Source organism: Vicia villosa, unplaced genomic scaffold (genome assembly GCF_029867415.1).
Source record: "Vicia villosa cultivar HV-30 ecotype Madison, WI unplaced genomic scaffold, Vvil1.0 ctg.001359F_1_1, whole genome shotgun sequence".
Lineage (NCBI taxonomy): Eukaryota > Viridiplantae > Streptophyta > Magnoliopsida > Fabales > Fabaceae > Vicia > Vicia villosa.
Window position 1 is genome coordinate 23,393 of NW_026705589.1, and position 21,710 is coordinate 45,102.

Consider the following 21,710-nt stretch of genomic DNA (forward strand, 5'->3'; position numbering starts at 1 on the left):
CTCAAAGTGAACCCGTTTGAAGCTATGGTGTCTGGAAATTACTCTAGACGTATGTATCAACCCCTTGACGGTACCCCTCAATCACCTCCCTCTTCAAAGACCTCCACCACCTCTTCCTCCTCATTCATCCTCTCGGAACCACCTTCTTCACCATCTGATATCTCCTCTCCTTCAACCCATCCATCAGATATTTCGTCATCTCTCTCACACCCTTTTCCCACCAGAACACCTAATCCCTATAGTGTTGTTTTTCCCGACTCCAGGTTCACTGTCAACCCTCCAACCCCTACCACTCAATCATTTCTGGAGCTTTTACATTCTGATGTAAATGGCTGGTTGGAGATTCTGGGTGCTGCTCACCTTAACCATCTGGATGAGTATGCTACAAGCAACCTTTGGGATACCTTTCGTCAGGATTTTCTGGTTAGGGCTACAGACACTCAGAGAAGGATCATGTCTGAAGCTCCTGGTATTCGTGGTCTTAGGTTGGAAGCTGGTGAAAGCAGCTATCACCATCTCATCAGGAACAGAAGTGTTCTTGAGAAGAAGATACCTGCAGATGAGTTGGAAGAAGAAAATCTCTGCAGAGACATCGTGGTGTGGAAACCATGGTTTCCTGTGCTGACTGGAGATTTTCAGTGGTTGTTTAACTGGTTCAGAATGAACCCTTCTGACAAAGCACCTCACATGGTCTTTCCAGTAGTGGTTTATCCTGCTGAAGTTGCTGGTCCTACTCCTCCAACAAACCTAGCAGCTATTCTTCAAGCGTTGGAAGATGGAACTTCTGAGATGCCTGAACCAGAATATGCTAAGGCTACTTCTGAGTCAGACTCAGATGAGGAAATGGAAGATGCACAAGCTGAAGATCTCCCAGAAGATCACCCTGCTGAGATTGCTGTCCCTTTTGGCAGAAATTCAGGTGCCTCTTCTTCTGGTGAAACCTCAGCTCTGATGGAGACCTTGGAAGCTCTTCATCAGAATCAAGCTATGCTGGCTTCTCGTTTGGACGCGCAAGAAGTAGCCAATGCTGAGTTTCGCTCTTTCATGGCAAGGCAAGCTACAAGCACTGACGGGATTCATGATGTTCTGGCGCGGATTTTGCGTAGGCTAGGATCTTAGTCCTTTGGTCTGTGTAGTTTTCTTTCCTTGTTGCATCTGTTTTCCTGCATTCCTCTTTTGTAATCTTTCTTGTTGAAATCAATGAAAGTTATTTGTCTATTGCTCTGCATCTGAATCTTTTGAAATATTCTTTTTGATGTTATGACAAAAAGGGGGAGAAGATAAATGATAAATGATTTGATTAATCTATCAGTTGCTGGGTAAAGCTCCCACACATTTTCTAACAAGAACTGCAAGTTCTATATGGTTTAAGTGTTTTGCAGGTATAAAGAAGTGAAGAGAATCTTCAAAGCAAACACAAGAAGCAAAACCATAAGAAGTGCTATTCTGTAAAAAGAATAAGCTCATGGAAACTGAAGCAAGCTGAGTGCTGTCAAGCTTCAGAAATCAGAAGCAAGAAAGAAGAATGAATCAGAAGCACTGATAATAGAATTTGATCCATATTTGTCTATTTGCTCTGACAAAATTCTATTTGCTCTGATACATTATTTTAGCCTATATGGCTCTGATACATATCATGTGTTCAAATATACATTTTATGTTCTGACTCGTTCATGCTGACTTTTGTCGTTTAGTTTTTGTTCTGTAACATTTCAGGATGTAGAGATGCTCTGATGATGCTCTGGTACATTCAACAATGTTCTGATACAAATCTAGCATGAAGTGATGTTGGTAGAAATTCAAAGCTCTGAAGCTATCCGAGGGAAGCAGAAATCAGAAGCTGTGAATGTTCTAAAGATCCAGAAAACTCAAGTTCTGAAGCTGTCCTAAATGGAAGCAGAAATCAGAAGCTGTGAATGTTCTGAAGATCAAAGAAATTCAAGTTCTGAAGCTGTCCTAAATGGAAGCAGAAATCAGAAGCTGTGAATGTTCTGAAGATCAAAGAAATTCAAGTTCTGAAGCTGTCCTAGATGGAAGCAGGAATCAGAAGCTGTGAGTGTTCTAGGGATCTAAAGAAATTCTAGTTCTGAAGCTGTCCAATGGAAGCAGAAGTCAGAAGCTATGAATTCTCTGAAGACAGAAGCTTATGTGATCGTCTCTACCGAAATAATCAGGGAAGTCTTTTATTAAAGTTCTTCGAGTATTTATTTCAGGGGGAGATTATTTATCTCAGGGGGAGATTGTTAATCTCAGGGGGAGACATATTCATATGCTTATGCTATAGCTGTGTAATTTGTCTTTTGCCGTCTGCTCTTTCTGATCGCAAATTCATATCATTTATATATGTTTTTGTCATCATCAAAAAGGGGGAGATTGTTAGAACAAGATTTGTTCTGATCAATTATCTTAGTTTTGATGATAACAATAATATGAATTTTTCTTAAGATAATATGGTACTCTAATCCAATGCAATTTCCTTTTCAGGAAATATATAAAGAGTACGCATAATTCAGCGCTCAGAAGCTTTGTCTCAAAGGGTTCAGCATGCAACATCAGAACATGGTCTGGCAAGACATCAGAAGATGGTCGAAGCAGAATCAGAACATGGGTCTATGGAAGCATCAGAAGAACATGAGATCAGAAGCACTGAAGTTCTGATGGTATCACGCACAGAAGCACTTCAAGGTCAGAAGATCAGAAGATGCTTTGCACCAAGCTGTTTGACTCTGATGATATTCAAAAGTTGTATTCACAAACATCAGATCAGAAGGAAGTACAAGTGGCAAGCTACGCTGACTGACAAAAGGAACGTTAAAAGCTACTAAAGGCAACGTCAGTAGACACAGCGTGAACAAGGCTCGAGGTAGTTGACAAAAGCGTATAACATTAAATGCGATGCTGTACGGAACACGCAAAGCATTAAATGCACTCAACGGTCATCTTCTCCAACGCCTATAAATATGAAGTTCTGATGAGAAGCAAGGTTAACGATCCTGAACAAAACAACTCATATTAACTTGCTGAAACTCTGTTCTATTCAAAGCTCAGAATCTTCATCTTCATCAAAGCTCACTACATTGCTGTTGTAATATATTAGTGAGATTAAGCTTAAACGTTAAGAGAAATATCACAGTTTGTGATTATAGCTTTTAAGAAGCAATTGTAATACTCTTAGAATTGATTACATTAAGTTGTAAGGAACTAGAGTGATCGTGTGGATCAGAATACTCTAGGAAGTCTTAGAGGTTATCTAAGCAGGTTGTAACTAGAGTGATCGTGTGGATCAGAATACTCTAGAAAGTCTTAGAGGGTATCTAAGCAGTTGTTCCTGGAGTGATCAGTGTGTGATCAGAAGACTCTGGAAGACTTAGTTGCTGACTAAGTGGAGAACCATTGTAATCCGTGCGATTAGTGGATTAAATCCTCAGTTGAGGTAAATCATCTCTGCGGGGGTGGACTGGAGTAGTTTAGTTAACAACGAACCAGGATAAAAATAACTGTGCAATTTATTTTTATCTGTCAAGTTTTTAAAGCTACACTTATTCAAACCCCCCCTTTCTAAGTGTTTTTCTATCCTTCAGAAAGATGGTGATAAGAAGAGTTAACGTAGGTGTTTGAATGTTCTTGAAGGTTTGATGATCAATGGAAGTATTTTTAGGTATTCTGGGCTTAATGCGAAGAGATGGGTATGAACATGATCTGGATTTTCTGGGTAGTTTTCTTGGTTTTGAATAAAGAAAAACGTGAAGTGTGTTGAAATTGTTGGGTTTGTGAGGAAGAGATCTGGAGATGTTTGAATGTTCTTGAGGTTTGTTCATCGAGGAGAATTTTTTCTAGGTTTGAAGTGAAGTTTATGGTATGAAGATGGGCTTAGTTTTTTAGGTTGGTAGAAGAGATGTTCTTGAAGGTTGAAGATCTGGGTTTGAAGTTGTTGTTACCTTACGATGTTTTGTATTTCACTTAAGTGTTTGGTACCTTATGGCATTTCATGTTCCCCTTAAGTGCATCGTACCTTACGGTGTTCTACAACTCACTTAAACACAACGTATAATATGGTGTTCTGTAATTCTCAGAAGTACATCGTACCATACAGTGTTCTTATTTCATTTATATCTCTCATCAATCTGTTCTTATGTGTGTCGCCCTGTAGGTTCTCGTGACGTTGACAATTATACTAAATTACACATTTAATATAATAAATAGTGAACGGTCTCTAGCAACACATCACTACTACCTAAGTCACAAAAATGTCATTTAATCTAACAAAACCTTTTCGTGGTAATGTTTGTCTGTATAATTACCCCTTTTCCCTCATGTCTATATTGAATACAAGGCATAAATCGTGTCACCCTTGTCCAGTTCATTATTGAGCCCTTAGACATATATCCTGTTACAGAGGATGGACAAATTCCATCTAGGTTACAAACAACTTTTAGTTGAAAATAAATTATCCAGCTCCATATCTAGGGCCCATAGTGGTTTCAAGTCGAAGGATGTTATACACCATTATCACCTTGAAAATAACTTATGACACTTACATAAAATTCTATGTAGTATTCTCATGGCGGGTCAATCTATTATAAAAATTACTCCTATAATTCATCCTATGCGAAGACTTGATAACTCTGTATCCATGAGATGTGATTATCAGTATATCCATATAATAAGCTCAATGCTATAATATTATCTCACTTTACAATAAAGTTGACTATGGGATTTCATGATTAAGTCATACTTAATGTTTCATTAAACAAACTAGTTATCCTATGGACTTTATTTTTTTGGAAAAATAAACATAACACAGAAATGTTTTTTTATTAATAAATAATTTGATACAAGTCTCAAAACTATTGGTCTCTAGTAGGGATGGCAAGCAGACCCGAACCCGCGGGGCCCACCCGCACCCGCACAAGAGTTAACGGGTGAAAACCCGAGAGTGACTGGGTTTGGGTGTCACCCGATATTTTGAGTGCGGGTTTGGATAGTGTGAAACCCGCGTCTGAAACCCGAAATCACACCCGAAACCCGATATTTATATATAATATAAATATAATATATATATATAGTAAGAAAATTGTAGGAAAAGTATATTTTATTTATTTTACTTCGGGTTCGGGTGAAAAACCCCAAACACAACGGGTGTGGGTGTTATTTTGCCATCCGTATAGCCTTTGGATTCAGGTTCGGGCCCGGCTGGTGATTTTGGGTGCAGGTTTGGATAGCGTGAAACCCACGCCCGACCCGTTGCCATCCCTAGTCTCTAGGGTTACAGTAATAATCTGAACTTGCCTCTTTAAGTATTTATGTCCTTTTCTCTCCTTTCTCATTTTCGTATATGTAAATAGAACAAAACCAAAACTTCTCCTCATTTGCTATCAAAGTACGATATCCATTTCGTTCCTAAAGGAAGTAACAAATACCAAGTACTAGCGGATTTCTTAGAGGAGTTTAGCTCACCCATGGGTGAGGAGGTCCCTTACATATGGACATTATTAGTGGATGGTGCCTCGAATATGAAGGGGATGTTAGAACAAGATTTGTTCTGATCAATTATCTTAGTTTTGATGATAACAATAATATGAATTTTGCTTAAGATTATATGGTACTCTAATCCAATGCAATTTCCTTTTCAGGAAATATATAAAGAGTACGCATAATTCAGCGCTCAGAAGCTTTGTCTCAAAGGGTTCAGTATGCAACATCAGAACATGGTCTGGCAAGACATCAGAAGATGGTCGAAGCAGAATCAGAACATGGGTCTATGGAAGCATCAGAAGAACAAGAGAACAGAAGCACTGAAGTTCTGATGGTATCACGCTCAGAAGCACTTCAAGGTCAAAAGATCAGAAGATGCTTTGCACCAAGCTGTTTGACTCTGATGATATTCAAACGTTGTATTCATAAACATCAGATCAGAAGGAAGTACAAGTGGCAAGCTACGCTGACTGACAAAAGGAACGTTAAAAGCTATTATAGGCTACGTCAGTAGACACAGCGTGAACAAGGCTCGAGGTAGTTGACAAAAGCGTATAACATTAAATGCGATGCTGTACGGAACACGCAAAGCATTAAATGCACTCAACGGTCATCTTCTCCAACGCCTATAAATATGAAGTTCTGATGAGAAGCAAGGTTAACGATCCTGAACAAAACAACGCCTATTAACTTGCTGAAACTCTGTTCAAACTCAAAGCTCAGAATCTTCATCTTCATCAAAGCTCACTACATTGCTGTTGTAATATATTAGTGAGATTAAGCTTAAACGTTAAGAGAAATATCACAGTTTGTGATTATAGCTTTTAAGAAGCAATTGTAATACTCTTAGAATTGATTACATTAAGTTGTAAGGAACTAGAGTGATCGTGTGGATCAGAATACTCTAGGAAGTCTTAGAGGTTATCTAAGCAAGTTGTAACTAGAGTGATCGTGTGGATCTGTATACTCTAGAAAAGTCTTAGAGGGTATCTAAGCAGTTGTTCCTGGAGTGATCAGTGTGTGATCAGAAGACTCTGGAAGACTTAGTTGCTGACTAAGTGGAAAACCATTGTAATCCGTGCGATTAGTGGATTAAATCCTCAGTTGAGGTAAATCATCTCTGCGGGGGTGGACTGGAGTAGTTTAGTTATCAACGAACCAGGATAAAAATAACTGTGCAATTTATTTTTATCTGTCAAGTTTTTAAAGCTACACTTATTCAAACCCCCCCTTTCTAAGTGTTTTTCTATCCTTCAATTGGCATCAGAGCGCCGGTTCTAAGGTGCAAGCACTTAACTGTGTTTAGAAAAGATTCAGGAAGAGAAAAACGCTTCAGTAAAAGATGGTTGATGAAAGTGAAAAGTCTACACCTGCATCTACATCTGGCTCTGCTGAGCAATACAACGGTAACAATGGTTATGCTAGACCGCCGGTATTTGATGGTGAAAACTTTGAATACTGGAAAGATAAACTGGAAAGTTACTTTCTTGGTCTAGATGGTGATCTATGGGATCTTCTGATGGATGGTTACAAACATCCAGTAAATGCCAGTGGCGTAAAGCTGACAAGGCAAGAAATGAATGATGATCAGAAAAAGCTTTTCAGGAATCATCATAAATGTAGAACTGTTTTGCTGAATGCTATCTCTCATGATGAGTATGAGAAGATATCTAACAGGGAAACGGCCTATGACATATATGAGTCTTTGAAAATGACTCATGAAGGAAATGCTCAAGTCAAGGAGACTAAAGCTCTAGCTTTAATCCAGAAGTATGAAGCCTTCAAGATGGAGGATGATGAAGACATTGAAAAGATGTTTTCAAGATTTCAAACTCTTACTGCTGGATTGAGAGTTCTTGACAAGGGATACACCAAGGCTGATCACGTAAAGAAGATCATCAGAAGCTTACCCAGAAGATGGGGTCCTATGGTGACTGCATTCAAGATTGCAAAGAATCTGAATGAAGTTTCTCTGGAAGAGCTCATCAGTGCCTTGAGAAGTCATGAAATAGAGCTGGACGCAAATGAGCCTCAAAAGAAAGGTAAGTCTATTGCATTAAAATCCAATATCAAGAAATGCACTAACGCTTTTCAGGCTAGAGAAGAAGATCCTGAAGAATCAGAATCTCAAGAAGAAGATGAACTGTCTTTGATCTCCAGAAGGCTAAATCAACTCTGGAAGACCAAGCAAAGGAAGTTCAGAGGCTTCAGAAGTTCAAAGAAATTTGAACGTGGAGAATCTTCTGATGACAGAAGATTTGACAAGAAGAAGGTCATGTGCTATGAATGCAATGAGCCTGGACACTTCAAGAATGAATGTCCAAATCTTCAAAAGGAAAATCCCAAGAAGAAGTTTCATAAGAAGAAAGGTCTTATGGCAACCTGGGATGAGTCAGAAGATGATTCAGACTCTGAAGATGAGCAGGCTAACTGTGCGCTGATGGCGACAGAAGATGACGGATCAGAATCTACATCAGAATCAGATTCTGAAGAGGTATTTTCTGAACTTACTAGAGATGAGTTAGTTTCCGGTCTATCTGAACTTCTGGAATTCAAGTCTCAGATGAGTCTCAAATACAAAAAGCTGAAAAAGCTATTTGAATTTGAAACAAAGAAGCTTGAGTTGGAGAATTCTGAATTAAAAGAAAAACTTTTAAAATTATCCAATAATGTTGGATCTCCTTCTGATTCAGAAAAATCCACTCCTAGTCTAAACCATATTCTGAAAGAATATGATTTAAGTTTCAGGAAGTTCTTATCTAGAAGTATTGGCAGAAGTCAGCTAGCTTCTATGATATATGCTTTGTCTGGAAACAAAAGAGTCGGCATTGGTTTTGAGGGTGAAACCCCATACAAACTTGAACCTGTTGATGAAATGAAATTCACATACAAGCCATTGTATGATCAGTTCAAGTATGGCCACTCCCATGATATTAGGCACACTTCACATGCTCAAAGTTTTCACATAACACACACCAAAAAGCATGTGACACAACCTAGGAAATATCATGAAACTCACATTAAAAATTATCATGCTGTTCCTCCTATTGCTTACAATGTTAAACCCAAGTTCAATCAGAACTTGAGAAAATCTAACAAGAAAGGACCCAAGAAGATGTGGGTACCAAAGAAAAAGACTATTTATTTTGCAGATTCTCTTGGTGACAAAGAAGATAAAAGTCAACATGACATGTCTCCTGGACTCAAGTTGGTCTCAACACTTGAAGGGAAGAAAGACTGTCTTCCAAGCTCTGGTTCTTAAATCTGTTGAAGAAACTATGTTCGTAGGAGATCAGAAAAGAAAGTTTATTAGTCCTGGAACCATCTGTTTTGTTTGTTCTAAAGCAATAATGTTTCGTTCTTAATTATTCTGAATGCTCTAAATGCTACAGAATATACAATATTGAAACATTGATTGTGGTCGAATCAATAAATATCTGGTTTGATGATAAACTTGTTTCTGATGAAACAAAGCAGCTTAAGAATTTCTGCAGATACAGTTTTGTCTTATCAGAAGCTGCAGAACAAAGAAGTGAATCTCCAGAAGCTGTGTATATCAGAAGTAATGGATCAGAAGATCATTCAGATTTATATCAGCACACTTCAGAAGGAGTGTTTCCAGAAGAGAAACTTGATCAGATCAGAAGCAGTGATCTGAATCTGAAGGTGTAAAGTCTATTCTAAAATTTACAGCTGTCATCTATTATCTGATGGTGAACACGTGTCTGTATGGTTAGTACAAAGCGTGCAGTTGAAAAGACGCCGACCTAGGTAACTGTATTAAATCATTTCATTTACCATGTTCTCTCTCCTTACGTCACTCATCATTTAATAAAATTGATTTCTTTTGATTCTGGATCTGTTCAGTTTATATTTCTTATTATTTTCTTTTTCAAATCCGTCTCTATATATTCTTTTCAAATCATATCTTACATCTTTTTCGCTCCCTTGTCTCTCTCTCTTCTTGCATTCTCTCGTTTGAAAAGTTCTTAGCCGTTTTCTAAAAACCCTAATCGAAAACCCAGTTCGCTTTTCTTGTTCGTTTTTGTTCATTCTGCATCCATGGCTGCCTTCTCATCCCAAAATGCTGAGTCATCTGTTCCTCATCATCTCCAAGAAGAAACTTTGCAACTCACCCCTGTTGTTGCATGCTCCATTCCTAAAGATGAATTGGAAGTTCTGTGTGAACTCATGGTTGACTTTGACAACATTGAAGAAAACCAATTTCATCTTAAAGAAGACATCATCTTTCAAGGATGGACCTCGTTGTTTGCTGAGTTCGTTGGTCCAGTTTATCCGGATCTTGTCAAGGAGTTCTGGGCACATGCTGTGGTTGCTCCAAAATCTATACTTTCTTTCGTCCATGGAAAGTTTGTTGTTATTACTGAAAACATCCTAAGAATGATGTTTGATCTGAAAAACCCTGAAGGGGTTTTTGAGTTTGATCAAAGGGCAGATTTGGGAGATGTTCTATCCACTCTCTATCCAAATGTCAAGAAAACAAAACACGTCAAGGATTTGAGAGACGTCTACAGAATCTGGACAAAGATCCTTCTTGGGTGTTTCTACCATAGGAAAGCAACACATGCCTCGGATTTCATCAGTAATGATCAAAGGTATATTCTTTATTGCATTGCCACTCAGAAGAAGGTTGATGCGATTTACATTATCTTCAACCATATGTGGAAAGCAGTAAAGGATTCCAGAAACGCTTTCAGAAAAGAAAATGGTGGAACAATCATTCCTTTTGGTAGAATTATTACAAACCTTCTGGTGCATTCCAAGATTGTTGAGAGTCTGGAGTCTGAAGGTATTATCAAAAACCTTGCTGTCACCTCTGGAGCCTGTCTGAATGCTTTTTCTTTAAAGAAGATGAAAATAATTGACACTATCCTCAAAGTTCCTCAACCTCTAGCTGGAACAAGAATCAGAAGAAAACCAGTACTAGCTGACTTTGAAACCTTCTTCAATAGTGAGGTACCTGAAGTCAGAACTAAGTATCTGAAGTCACAAAAAGAGGATAAGAGTCTTAAAGATCAAGACAAAGGTGCTCCTATTAAAGTGAATCGTAAGAAGGAAGAAAGGACCAAAAGAAAGTTTGATCATCCTGCTGCTACCACCAAGAAAGAAGTGGTCCCAGAAGAAGTCATTGCAAAGGTTGCTAAGGCTGTCTCTGCTGATTTTGAGAAGAAAAAGAAGGAAGCTGAGAAAAAGAAGAAGAAGTCAAATAACAATGCTGAGATTGTTGAAGTTGTTGAGAAGAAGAAAATCAGAAAAAGAAAGATGATTCTTCAAGAATCTGATGAAGAAAATATCTCTCAAGAGGCTGAGAATCAACCAGAAGTTCTGGCATATGTCAGAAGGAAAGAAATCGCTAGCGGCAAAACAAAGATTATTGAAGAGCCGAAGAGTAAGAAGCAGAAGAAGACTGAGGATGTGGCCAAAGCTTTTCTGAGAGGTTCCAAAGGTATATGCATTTCTGAACCTGATTCTGTTCCTGCTGTTTGTTCAGAAGCTGCACCAATAGAGGTTGTCCCTACACCTGAACCAGAAAAAGCCACATCAGAATCACCTGTTTTTGTCCATGTTCTTACACCTCCATCTTCTCCTATAACCATTCTTTTCTCTCCACCTACCATAAATCCTGTTCTGGATATACCACCCCTTCAAACTCTCTTTCCATCTCAACCTTCTCTCAATGCCACCCTTGAACATACTCCCTCCACCTCTCAAAACAATCTTTGTGATTCTCCTCTTCCAACCTCTGCATCACATGAGCAGCTGCTCCGTGATTGCAACTACACTCCCAAGCCTCGTCCTGAAGCTGAAGTGGTAGTGTTAGATTCTGATACTGAAGCAGAATCTTCTTATAGGTTGGATAGAGAACCTCATCCGTACTTCACTTCCAACCCTGCCTTTTCAAAAACCCAAATAAAATTCCGCCCTGTATATCCTATTGGTGTAGTTTTTGAAAACATAAAGAGGAATCTCAGAAGTACCTTTGGTACTCTCAGAATTGCTGAAAGTTCTGGATTGAATGATGTTGCTATGCGGAACTTCTGGAGGATTTTTCGCAGAGAATCAGATGCTCTGTTTTTAGAACTTCAGGAAGCCTGTGTAGCTGCTGCCCCACGGCCTCGTGGAATTCTGAGGAATTATGAAGACTTCTGGTTTGCTAGTCTCAAAGGAAGACATCTGTTGGAAGAGAAGCCCTTCTTGGATGAGATGGAACAATTAAGATTGGCTGCTGAAATGGAAGCAAATCCATGCAGGGATATTGTTATCTGGATTCCAGATTATCCTGTTCTGCTCGGAGATTTCAAGACTCTCTTTGACTATCTGAGGGAAAACCCTTCTGAGAAAGATCCAAGCTTGGTCATTCCAGAAGTTGTTGACCCACCAGTAGTTGAAGGTCCTTCTGCTCCCAGGAATCTAGCTGCCATTCTTCAGGCACTTGAGAATGGAGACTCGGAAATTCCTGCTGCAGAATATGGAGATGCTTCTATGCAAGAAGCAGATGCTGAAGATCATGTTGCTGAATCAGATCCTGTTGAGGAAATCCCTGCAAATGATCTATCCATGGAAGCTACAGATCAAGTTGCTATTCCTGTGGTTGAAAGCGGTGAAGCTTCTTCTGATGAATCTTCTCGTCTTGCAAGGACTCTGGAAGAAATTCAGAGGAGACAGGATGAGCAAAGCTTACTCAATGATGAGTATAGAGCTTTCATGGTGAGGCAAGAAGGACACAACAATGAGGTTCAAGAGATGCTGGCCAAGATCTTGTCAAGGCTAGGGCCATCTTAGATTGAGTCTGTGTTGTTTCTTTCTTTTCGTTGCATCTGTCTTTGTGCATCTGATCTTAATTATCTTCATATACTTCTGTACCTGCTGTTTGAACTTCAATGAAATCATCTTCTTCCTCCGTGTGCTTCGTTTTGTTTGTCTCTGAATCTTTTTTGCTTTTTGATGATATGACAAAAAGGGGGAGAAAGATAAATGATAAATGATTTGATTAATCTATCAGTTGCTGGGTAAAGCTCCCACACATTTACTAACAAGAACTGCAAGTTCTATATGGTTTAAGTGTTTTGCAGGTATAAAGAAGTGAAGAGAATCTTCAAAGCAAACACAAGAAGCAAAACCATGGAAACTGAAGCAAGCTGAGTGCTGTCAAGCTTCAGAGATCAGAAGCAAGAAAGAAGAATGAATCAGAAGCACTGATAATAGAATTTGATCCATATTTCCATATTTGTCTATTTGTTCTGACAAAATTCTATTTGCTCTGATACATTATTTTAGCCCATATGGCTCTGATACATATAATGTGTTCGAATATACATTTTATGTTCTGACTCGTTCATGCTGACTTTTGTCGTTTAGTTTTTGTTCTGTAACATTTCAGGATGTAGAGATGCTCTGATGATGCTCTGGTACATTCAACAATGTTCTGATACAAATCTAGCATGAAGTGAGGTTGGTAGAAATTCAAGCTCTGAAGCTATCCGAGGGAAGCAGAAATCAGAAGCTGTGAATGTTCTAAAGATCCAGAAAACTCAAGTTCTGAAGCTGTCCTAAATGGAAGCAGAAATCAGAAGCTGTGAATGTTCAGAAGATCAAAGAAATTCAAGTTCTGAAGCTGTCCTAGATGGAAGCAGAAATCAGAAGCTGTGAATGTTCAGAAGATCAAAGAAATTCAAGTTCTGAAGCTGTCCTAGATGGAAGCAGGAATCAGAAGCTGTGAGTGTTCTAGGGATCTAAAGAAATTCTAGTTCTGAAGCTGTCCTATGGAAGCAGAAGTCAGAAGCTATGAATTCTCTAAAGACAGAAGCTTATATGATCGTCTCTACCGAAATAATCAGGGAAGTCTTTTATTAAAGTTCTTCGAGTATTTATTTCAGGGGGAGATTATTTATCTCAGGGGGAGATTGTTAATCTCAGGGGGAGACATATTCATATGCTTATGCTATAGCTGTGTAATTTGTCTTTTGCCGTCTGTTCTTTCTGATCGCAAATTCATATCATTTATATATGTTTTTGTCATCATCAAAAAGGGGGAGATTGTTAGAACAAGATTTGTTCTGATCAATTATCTTAGTTTTGATGATAACAATAATATGAATTTTGCTTAAGATTATATGGTACTCTAATCCAATGCAATTTCCTTTTCAGGAAATATATAAAGAGTACGCATAATTCAGCGCTCAGAAGCTTTGTCTCAAAGGGTTCAGTATGCAACATCAGAACATGGTCTGGCAAGACATCAGAAGATGGTCGAAGCAGAATCAGAACATGGGTCTATGGAAGCATCAGAAGAACAAGAGAACAGAAGCACTGAAGTTCTGATGGTATCACGCTCAGAAGCACTTCAAGGTCAAAAGATCAGAAGATGCTTTGCACCAAGCTGTTTGACTCTGATGATATTCAAACGTTGTATTCATAAACATCAGATCAGAAGGAAGTACAAGTGGCAAGCTACGCTGACTGACAAAAGGAACGTTAAAAGCTATTATAGGCTACGTCAGTAGACACAGCGTGAACAAGGCTCGAGGTAGTTGACAAAAGCGTATAACATTAAATGCGATGCTGTACGGAACACGCAAAGCATTAAATGCACTCAACGGTCATCTTCTCCAACGCCTATAAATATGAAGTTCTGATGAGAAGCAAGGTTAACGATCCTGAACAAAACAACGCCTATTAACTTGCTGAAACTCTGTTCAAACTCAAAGCTCAGAATCTTCATCTTCATCAAAGCTCACTACATTGCTGTTGTAATATATTAGTGAGATTAAGCTTAAACGTTAAGAGAAATATCACAGTTTGTGATTATAGCTTTTAAGAAGCAATTGTAATACTCTTAGAATTGATTACATTAAGTTGTAAGGAACTAGAGTGATCGTGTGGATCAGAATACTCTAGGAAGTCTTAGAGGTTATCTAAGCAAGTTGTAACTAGAGTGATCGTGTGGATCTGTATACTCTAGAAAAGTCTTAGAGGGTATCTAAGCAGTTGTTCCTGGAGTGATCAGTGTGTGATCAGAAGACTCTGGAAGACTTAGTTGCTGACTAAGTGGAAAACCATTGTAATCCGTGCGATTAGTGGATTAAATCCTCAGTTGAGGTAAATCATCTCTGCGGGGGTGGACTGGAGTAGTTTAGTTAACAACGAACCAGGATAAAAATAACTGTGCAATTTATTTTTATCTGTCAAGTTTTTAAAGCTACACTTATTCAAACCCCCCCTTTCTAAGTGTTTTTCTATCCTTCAGGGGATTGGCGCTAAAATAATGTTAGATGGCACAAATAACCTCCTCTTAGAGCATTCCCTATGGTTCGAATTTAAAGCCAACAACAGTCAACCCGAGTATGAATCCCTCCTTGCGGGTATGAACCTCTCTATATATATGGGAACCTTGAGTGTTAGAGCCAGGACTGACTCATAGTTGATTGCAAATTAGGTCGCTGAAGAATATCATGCAAAAGAGGTCTAACTGATCAAATATCTCATAAAGGTACAACAATTATCTAGTTCGATAGTGGTGCATTTTTGCCATCACCTAAGGATACAAATGAAGTTCATCTTAGTCATTAACCTGTTGGTCAACAGACATGCCGAGTTTGTAAATTAGATTATACTAAGCGTGATAAAGAAAAAACTTGACATTGCCAATGGCCTATGGGTCGAACAACTTTAAGAGGATTTAAGGTCATATTACACTACCCATAATCCACGATCAAGGAAACTCAATTTACATACCCATGATCTACAACGTTGACGACATGTTGTCCGTTGAAATTGACACACCCACTTGGAAATGAAAACAATTTAGTGAAGAAGAAAACAAGATGGTACTTTGGTGAGCAAGTGACATGGTCGATGAAACTAATGGAATTGCCCATATCCTGGAATTCACCGCAAAACAAAGGGTTACAAGAAGATACAATTCGAATATAGTCCCACGTGAATCGCAAGAAGGAGATATCATACTTAGACAAGTGGTCGCACTTACTCAATTGGGAAAGTTCCTACTTAATTAGGAATGCCTATATTGAATATTCCAAAAGCTACTACACAATGCCTATAAGCTCGGTGAATTGGACGAAAGACTCATCCATAAAACATGGAACTCAAGTAATTTGAGATACTATTATAATTGATTATTTAATGTTTCCTGCTAAATAAGGCAAAGGCCTTGGCCCTCCAATGTGCGAATCGTCTCAAAGATTTGATTTTAAAGTATGAAAGGTAAAGTCACACTATTTTCCTCTGCAAGGGCGGGTTTCTTAATGAGACACCATGTCTTCTTAATTAATGGATGTTACGACAAGTTATCTGCTTGACCTTCATTTAAGAATCCTTGTCGCCTATAAGGAAATTATTGGCTGGATCTTCATTGAAGGATTCTTTACTGGATGGACCTTCACTGAAGCATCGTTGTCGCATATAAGGCAATTACTGGTTGGATCTTCTTTAATGATTCTTGCTGCCTATAAGGCAATTATACGTTAGACCATCATTAAAGTACCATATCGTCTATAAGATAATTATACGATGGATCTTCATCGAAGGATCCTTGCCACTTATAAGGCAATTATATGTTGAACTACCACTAAAAGATCCCTGCTAAGGATATCTCTATTCAACGCCTGAGGGACTCGCCTCAAATAATAAATTTGTGCAACCAAGGTAATATAAATTTCAAAGTTAATGGGCAAACTACGACGAATCTCAAATATCATAAAATTTACCGCCATAGAATCTGAATGTCTATCAATAAATCCCAAAAGGCGTGGTTACCAACGGGGCTACAAAGGGCGAGGATACAAAGACAAAATTTACCCTCTCCAAGCAATGCTCAAGGAACTCACACTCTAGTCTTTGCTTAAGAGACTCGACTATCTAATCTTTGCTTTAGGGGCTTGACTATCAAATATTTTATTGAGGAACTCGACTATCTAATCTTTGTTAGAGGGACTCGACTATCTAATTTTTTCATGATGAGCTCGATTAAGTCTCACCTTGAATTGAATTACTTTCTGCCTGGACTAAATTAATTTTCCCTTTCCAAGGCGTCGTGCTTGAGGGACTATGGACTGAGATGATTTTATCGGGCATAAAAATGAATATATGTAATAGGGCTCCCATGACTAAGTACGGTAATATCAGGTGAGCGCTCAAATAAGAAATATTCACCCTAATATGAGTTGTTTGAGGATAAAAGTTTATAAACGCCACTTAATGAGATAAATCGTTCCCTCATTATTTATGGAAGAATGAGTATTCCTCTGCTCCAAGTTTCTAATCATGAAATTAGGAAAATAATTTTCTAACTTTCTAGCCCAGATCCAATAAATTTTAAGCATACTCCAATTCCATAATGGAAAATGCCATTCATTAATTACACAAAAAAATTCATATATTTTTTGCAATTCATATGTGAGCACACTCTCTCATATATTTGTAAAAATAAAAAATATGAATAAATATAAACTCTATTTTCAAAAAATCATAAATTATGGTAAGGAAATATCAGGTCTTCTTCTTTTTTTAAAATTTTATTTTACCATATATTAATAAAAAACAATTTTATATTTAGATGAAAATTTTCATATTTTCACTTATTAAAAAAACTTACCAAAAAATCATAAATAATGAGGGAACATGTCTTCTTAATTATCGAATGTTACGATAAGTTATCTGCTCGACCTTCATTTAAAAATCCTTGTCGCATATCAGGAAATTATACACTAGACCTTCACCAAAGCATCCTTACCGCATATAAGGCAATTATTGGTTGGATCTTCATTGGAGGATTCTTGCTACCTATAAGGCAATTATACGTTGGACCATCATTAAAGGGCCATGTCGTCTATAAGACAATTATATGATGGACCTTCATCAAAGGATCCTTGCCACTTATAAGGCAATTATACGTTTGACCACCACTAAAAGATCCCTGCTAAGGATACCTCTACTCAACGCTTGAGGGACTCGCCTCAAACAATAAATTTGTGCAACCAAAGTAATATAAATTTCAAAGTTAATGGGCAAACTACGACGGATTTCAAATATCATAAAATTTACCGCTATAAAATCTGATTGTCTATTAATAAACCCCAAAAGGCGTGGTTACCAACGAGGATGCAAAGGGAGAGGATACAAAGACAAAATTTACGCTCTCCAAGCAATGCTTGAGGAACTCACACTCTAGTCTTTGCCTAAGAGACTCGACTATCTAATCTTCGCTTGAGGGGCTCGACTATCGAATATTTTATTAAGGAACTCGACTATCTAATCTTTGCTAGAGGGACTCGACTATCTAATCTTCGCATGAGGGACTCGATTAAGTCTCGCTCTCGCCTTGAATTGAATTACTTTCTGCGTAGATTAAATCAATTTGCCCTTTCCAAGGCCTCGTGCTTAAGAGACTATGGACTGGGATAATTTTATCGGGCATAAAAATGAATATATGTAATGAGGCGCTCAGGACTAAGTATGGTAATATCGAACAAACGCTCAAATGAGAAATATTCACCCTAGTTTGAGTTGTTTGAGAATAAATGTTTATAAACGCCACTTAATGAGAAAAATCATTCACTCATTATTTATAGGAGAATGAGTATTCTTCTGCTCCTCGTTTCTAGTTATGAAATTAGGAAAATCATATTTTAACTTTAATCCAATAAATTTTAAGCATACTCCAATTCCATAATGAAAAATGTCATTCACTAATTTACACAAAAAAAAATCATATATTTTTTGCAATTCATATGTGGGCACAATCTCTCATATATTTGTAAAAATAAAAGTTATGAATAAATATAAAATCTATTTTCAAAAAATCATAAATTATAGTAAGGAAATATCAGTTATTTTATTTTATTTTATTTTAGCATTTGTTAAGATAAAAAAAATATGTACTGAGAGTGTAAAATATTTTTACACTATCAATCTATCACAACCATGTATCTAATTAAAATATAATTATAATTAAAAAAACTAATATGACATAGCAAGTGTAAGAATTTTGATTGTATGTATAAAATTGGTTTTATACCGGCAGTTGCACTTTCTTTAAACTTAAAAAAACAGGCAAATTTATATTTAGATGAAAAACTTCGTACATTTTCTTATTAAAAAAACTTACCAAAAAAAAACAAAAATTTACAAGGAGTTTGGTCCAAGTTCAACATTCATCCAATCCAAACCAGGTAGGTTTATTTCCCAACACGGGCTAAAACATTAAGCTGCGAACACTCACGACTCACCGCAGTTAAGTCGTTATTCATTCCAAATCCGCCACAAATAAACCTCCATCTCAGATCCAATTCACCCCATTCTCCAAATCCTCAAACCCCCTTTAACAATGGCGGAACATCTAGCCTCAATATTCGGCACAGAGAAAGACCGAGTTAACTGTCCCTTCTACTTCAAGATCGGCGCGTGTAGACACGGCGACCGTTGTTCGCGTCTCCACAACCGTCCCACCATTTCCCCAACTCTCCTTCTCTCCAACATGTACCAACGTCCCGATATCATCACTCCCGGCGTCGATCCCAACGGTCAACCGATCGATCCGCGCCAGATCCAGCAGCACTTCGAAGATTTCTATGAAGATATCTTTCTCGAGCTTTCTAAATTCGGTTACATCGAAACGCTAAACGTTTGTGATAATCTCGCCGATCATATGATCGGGAATGTTTACGTTTTGTTTCGTGAGGAAGATCATGCCGCGGCGGCGCTTGGTTCGTTGCACGGTAGATTTTACTCCGGTCGGCCTATTCTTGCGGATTTTTCTCCGGTGACGGATTTTCGTGAGGCGACGTGTCGGCAGTATGAGGAGAATAGTTGTAACCGTGGTGGTTATTGTAATTTTATGCATGTTAAGAAAATTGGAAGGGAATTGAGGAGGAAACTGTTTTCTTCTCAACGGAGCCGGAGCAGAAGCAGGAGTCGGAGTAATAGTCCTCGCCGGAGAAGGAGAAGTGGAGATCGAGAGAGGCCGCGTGATAGAGATAGAGATTATGAGTCTCGTGGAAGAAGAAGTAGTGATAGGGATAGGATTAGGGATAGAGATGGGAATAGGGAGAGGAATAGAGATAGTAGAGATGAAGGTGGAAGGCGGAGAAATGGTAGTTCGGCGAGGGAAGGAAGGGAAGGGAGCGAGGAAAGAAGAGCGAGGATTGAACAATGGAACAGGGAAAGAGAGGAGAAGCCTTGATGTTTTTGCTGATTTTTATTTTGATTTTCTGTTTTGACATAGGTTGAGGTTGTGATTTGTGCTGTATGGTGAAATTCAAATGAAGGTGAATATCTGACGGTGAGGTTTATGGAAGAATCGGTGAAGAGAAGGGAATGGTAAGGATTGTGTAATCGAATTGGTTGAGTAGGAGCCTTGATTACAATTTAAGTTCACTATGTTTCTATTTTGTTTAATATGTTTGTTGTTTGAGCTTATCAATCAGCACAAACACATGTAAGACTATTTAAGAGCTTCTGAAAACATCTTGTGCCATGTCCATAAGTTGTTTCAGAGCTTATTTCCCTGAGCTCTCTAGGACATCTTATGAAAATAGTTTGACGTTATTTTATCATTTGTTATTGAAATAGTTTATTTGTAAGCACTTAGTAGTTTGCTATCTTATCTGGTATTCCAATCATGAATGGGAAATAACAAGTTATTTTCTGGTGTCGAGGATTATATTCTGCTTGATATTGTGAGCGGAGATTGGTTAGTGAAGTCAATTTTGTTGATTCTATGAGTATAGCTTTGATGAACTCTAACTGAATCATATCTTTTGTTGGTTAAGGGCTTCAATGAATTGCTTTTACTAGTTTGGATGGCTATACGGCCGGCATTTTTTATTGGGAAAAGCTAACATGTGCCCCAAGGGCACAAGTTAATGAAATATTTATAGAATTTTTTTCTTGAAACGCGTGCATTTAGTGTATCGAAACTTTAAATATAACTTTATTGCATTTAATTATATTTAACTTTTTCTATTTATAGAATCCTTAACATGTGCCCTTAGGGCACATGTTAGCATGACCCTTTTTTATTTAGTCTTGATTAATTAATTGGAGTGCTGAGCAATCCTGTTAAATATCCTATAGCGGCGCTATTGATTTTTTGATATATGACATTTCCCAATTTTCTACTGCATGAATCTAAGTGATAATGGCTGATTTTTCTGCTTCTCTTTTAAAATGCAATCATTCGCCAGCTTTGATATCTTCCTGAACTGGTTGCTGGTAGTTTTTATTTTCTCCCTCATTTTCCTGCCATGTGTAAGAGGCCAGATACATGGGGATTTTCCTATCATGCTGTGAGTTTTGGTGTCTCCCTTTTCTACTGCTGTTATTCTCGATTCCTCTGTTCTTATACTTATGTCTACTAATACTTTCACGATTCTCAGGTTCTTTGTTTTTTAAATGATTTTTTTCTTCTTTTAATTTGTTGTTTCATGTACAAAACTGTCTTTAGAAGTTGGTTCTAGTTCCTTTCGCTCGTGCTCTCTCAATACTATCTTTTTTTATTCCCTCTTACGGCGTCAAGGTTTTAAATGCTTGTTCTATTGTGTAGGCTAGGTGCTAGGGGATTGGTTGTGCAGCTGATGTTCATCGGATGTAGAAATTGCAATTCAAATTTTAAAGATTAACGAGGTTGGGGTTTCATTTGTTTCCTATAAAACAGCATGTCTCTATGATAAGTTATTATTATTTGAGGCTCTAAATTGTAGTCGCCTTGCGGCTGCTTACTGCTGAGAATCAATGTCTTATAGGGTGGATGTGGTTTCAATAACAGTTTCATTATGGTAGCAGAGGTAGCAAAACCTTGGTGTTCTGGTCCAAATTGCATTTAATGTTCACATGCGGGGTTGGGATCCATTCCGTATTAGATCAATTTGGGCAGATCCACCTGTGAATATTATAACACGTTTTCTTTGTCATTTTTGCAGAAGTATAGTTATGTGCTGTTTAAAGAAAATTTGTGATGAGTCCTATTGCTAAATATTACTACCTCCGTTCCTTTTTATAAGAGAAAATTCACTTTTTAGAGTCATTGAATAATCAATGTATATAGTCTATAAAGAGACCAAATACATTAGTTATTTAATGAACCTAAAAAATGACTTGTCTCTTATAAAAAGGAACGGAGGTAGTATAAAATATACTGGCTCGACTAAGAAGAGCTGACACTATATATTAGTTATTGTCTTAGGATTTCTACTAGT

The 21,710-nt window shown here is 37.8% G+C and overlaps 1 protein-coding gene across 1 annotated transcript; it reads left to right on the forward strand.

Annotated features, from left to right (window-relative positions):
* Positions 1 to 18,636: 18,636 nt before the first annotated feature.
* LOC131634804 (splicing factor U2af small subunit B-like) lies at positions 18,637 to 20,176 on the forward strand. Its single transcript, XM_058905426.1, has one exon. It carries the CDS (start codon positions 18,842 to 18,844, stop codon positions 19,694 to 19,696), a length of 855 nt encoding a protein of 284 aa, XP_058761409.1. The 5' UTR covers positions 18,637 to 18,841; the 3' UTR covers positions 19,697 to 20,176.
* Positions 20,177 to 21,710: the final 1,534 nt, after the last annotated feature.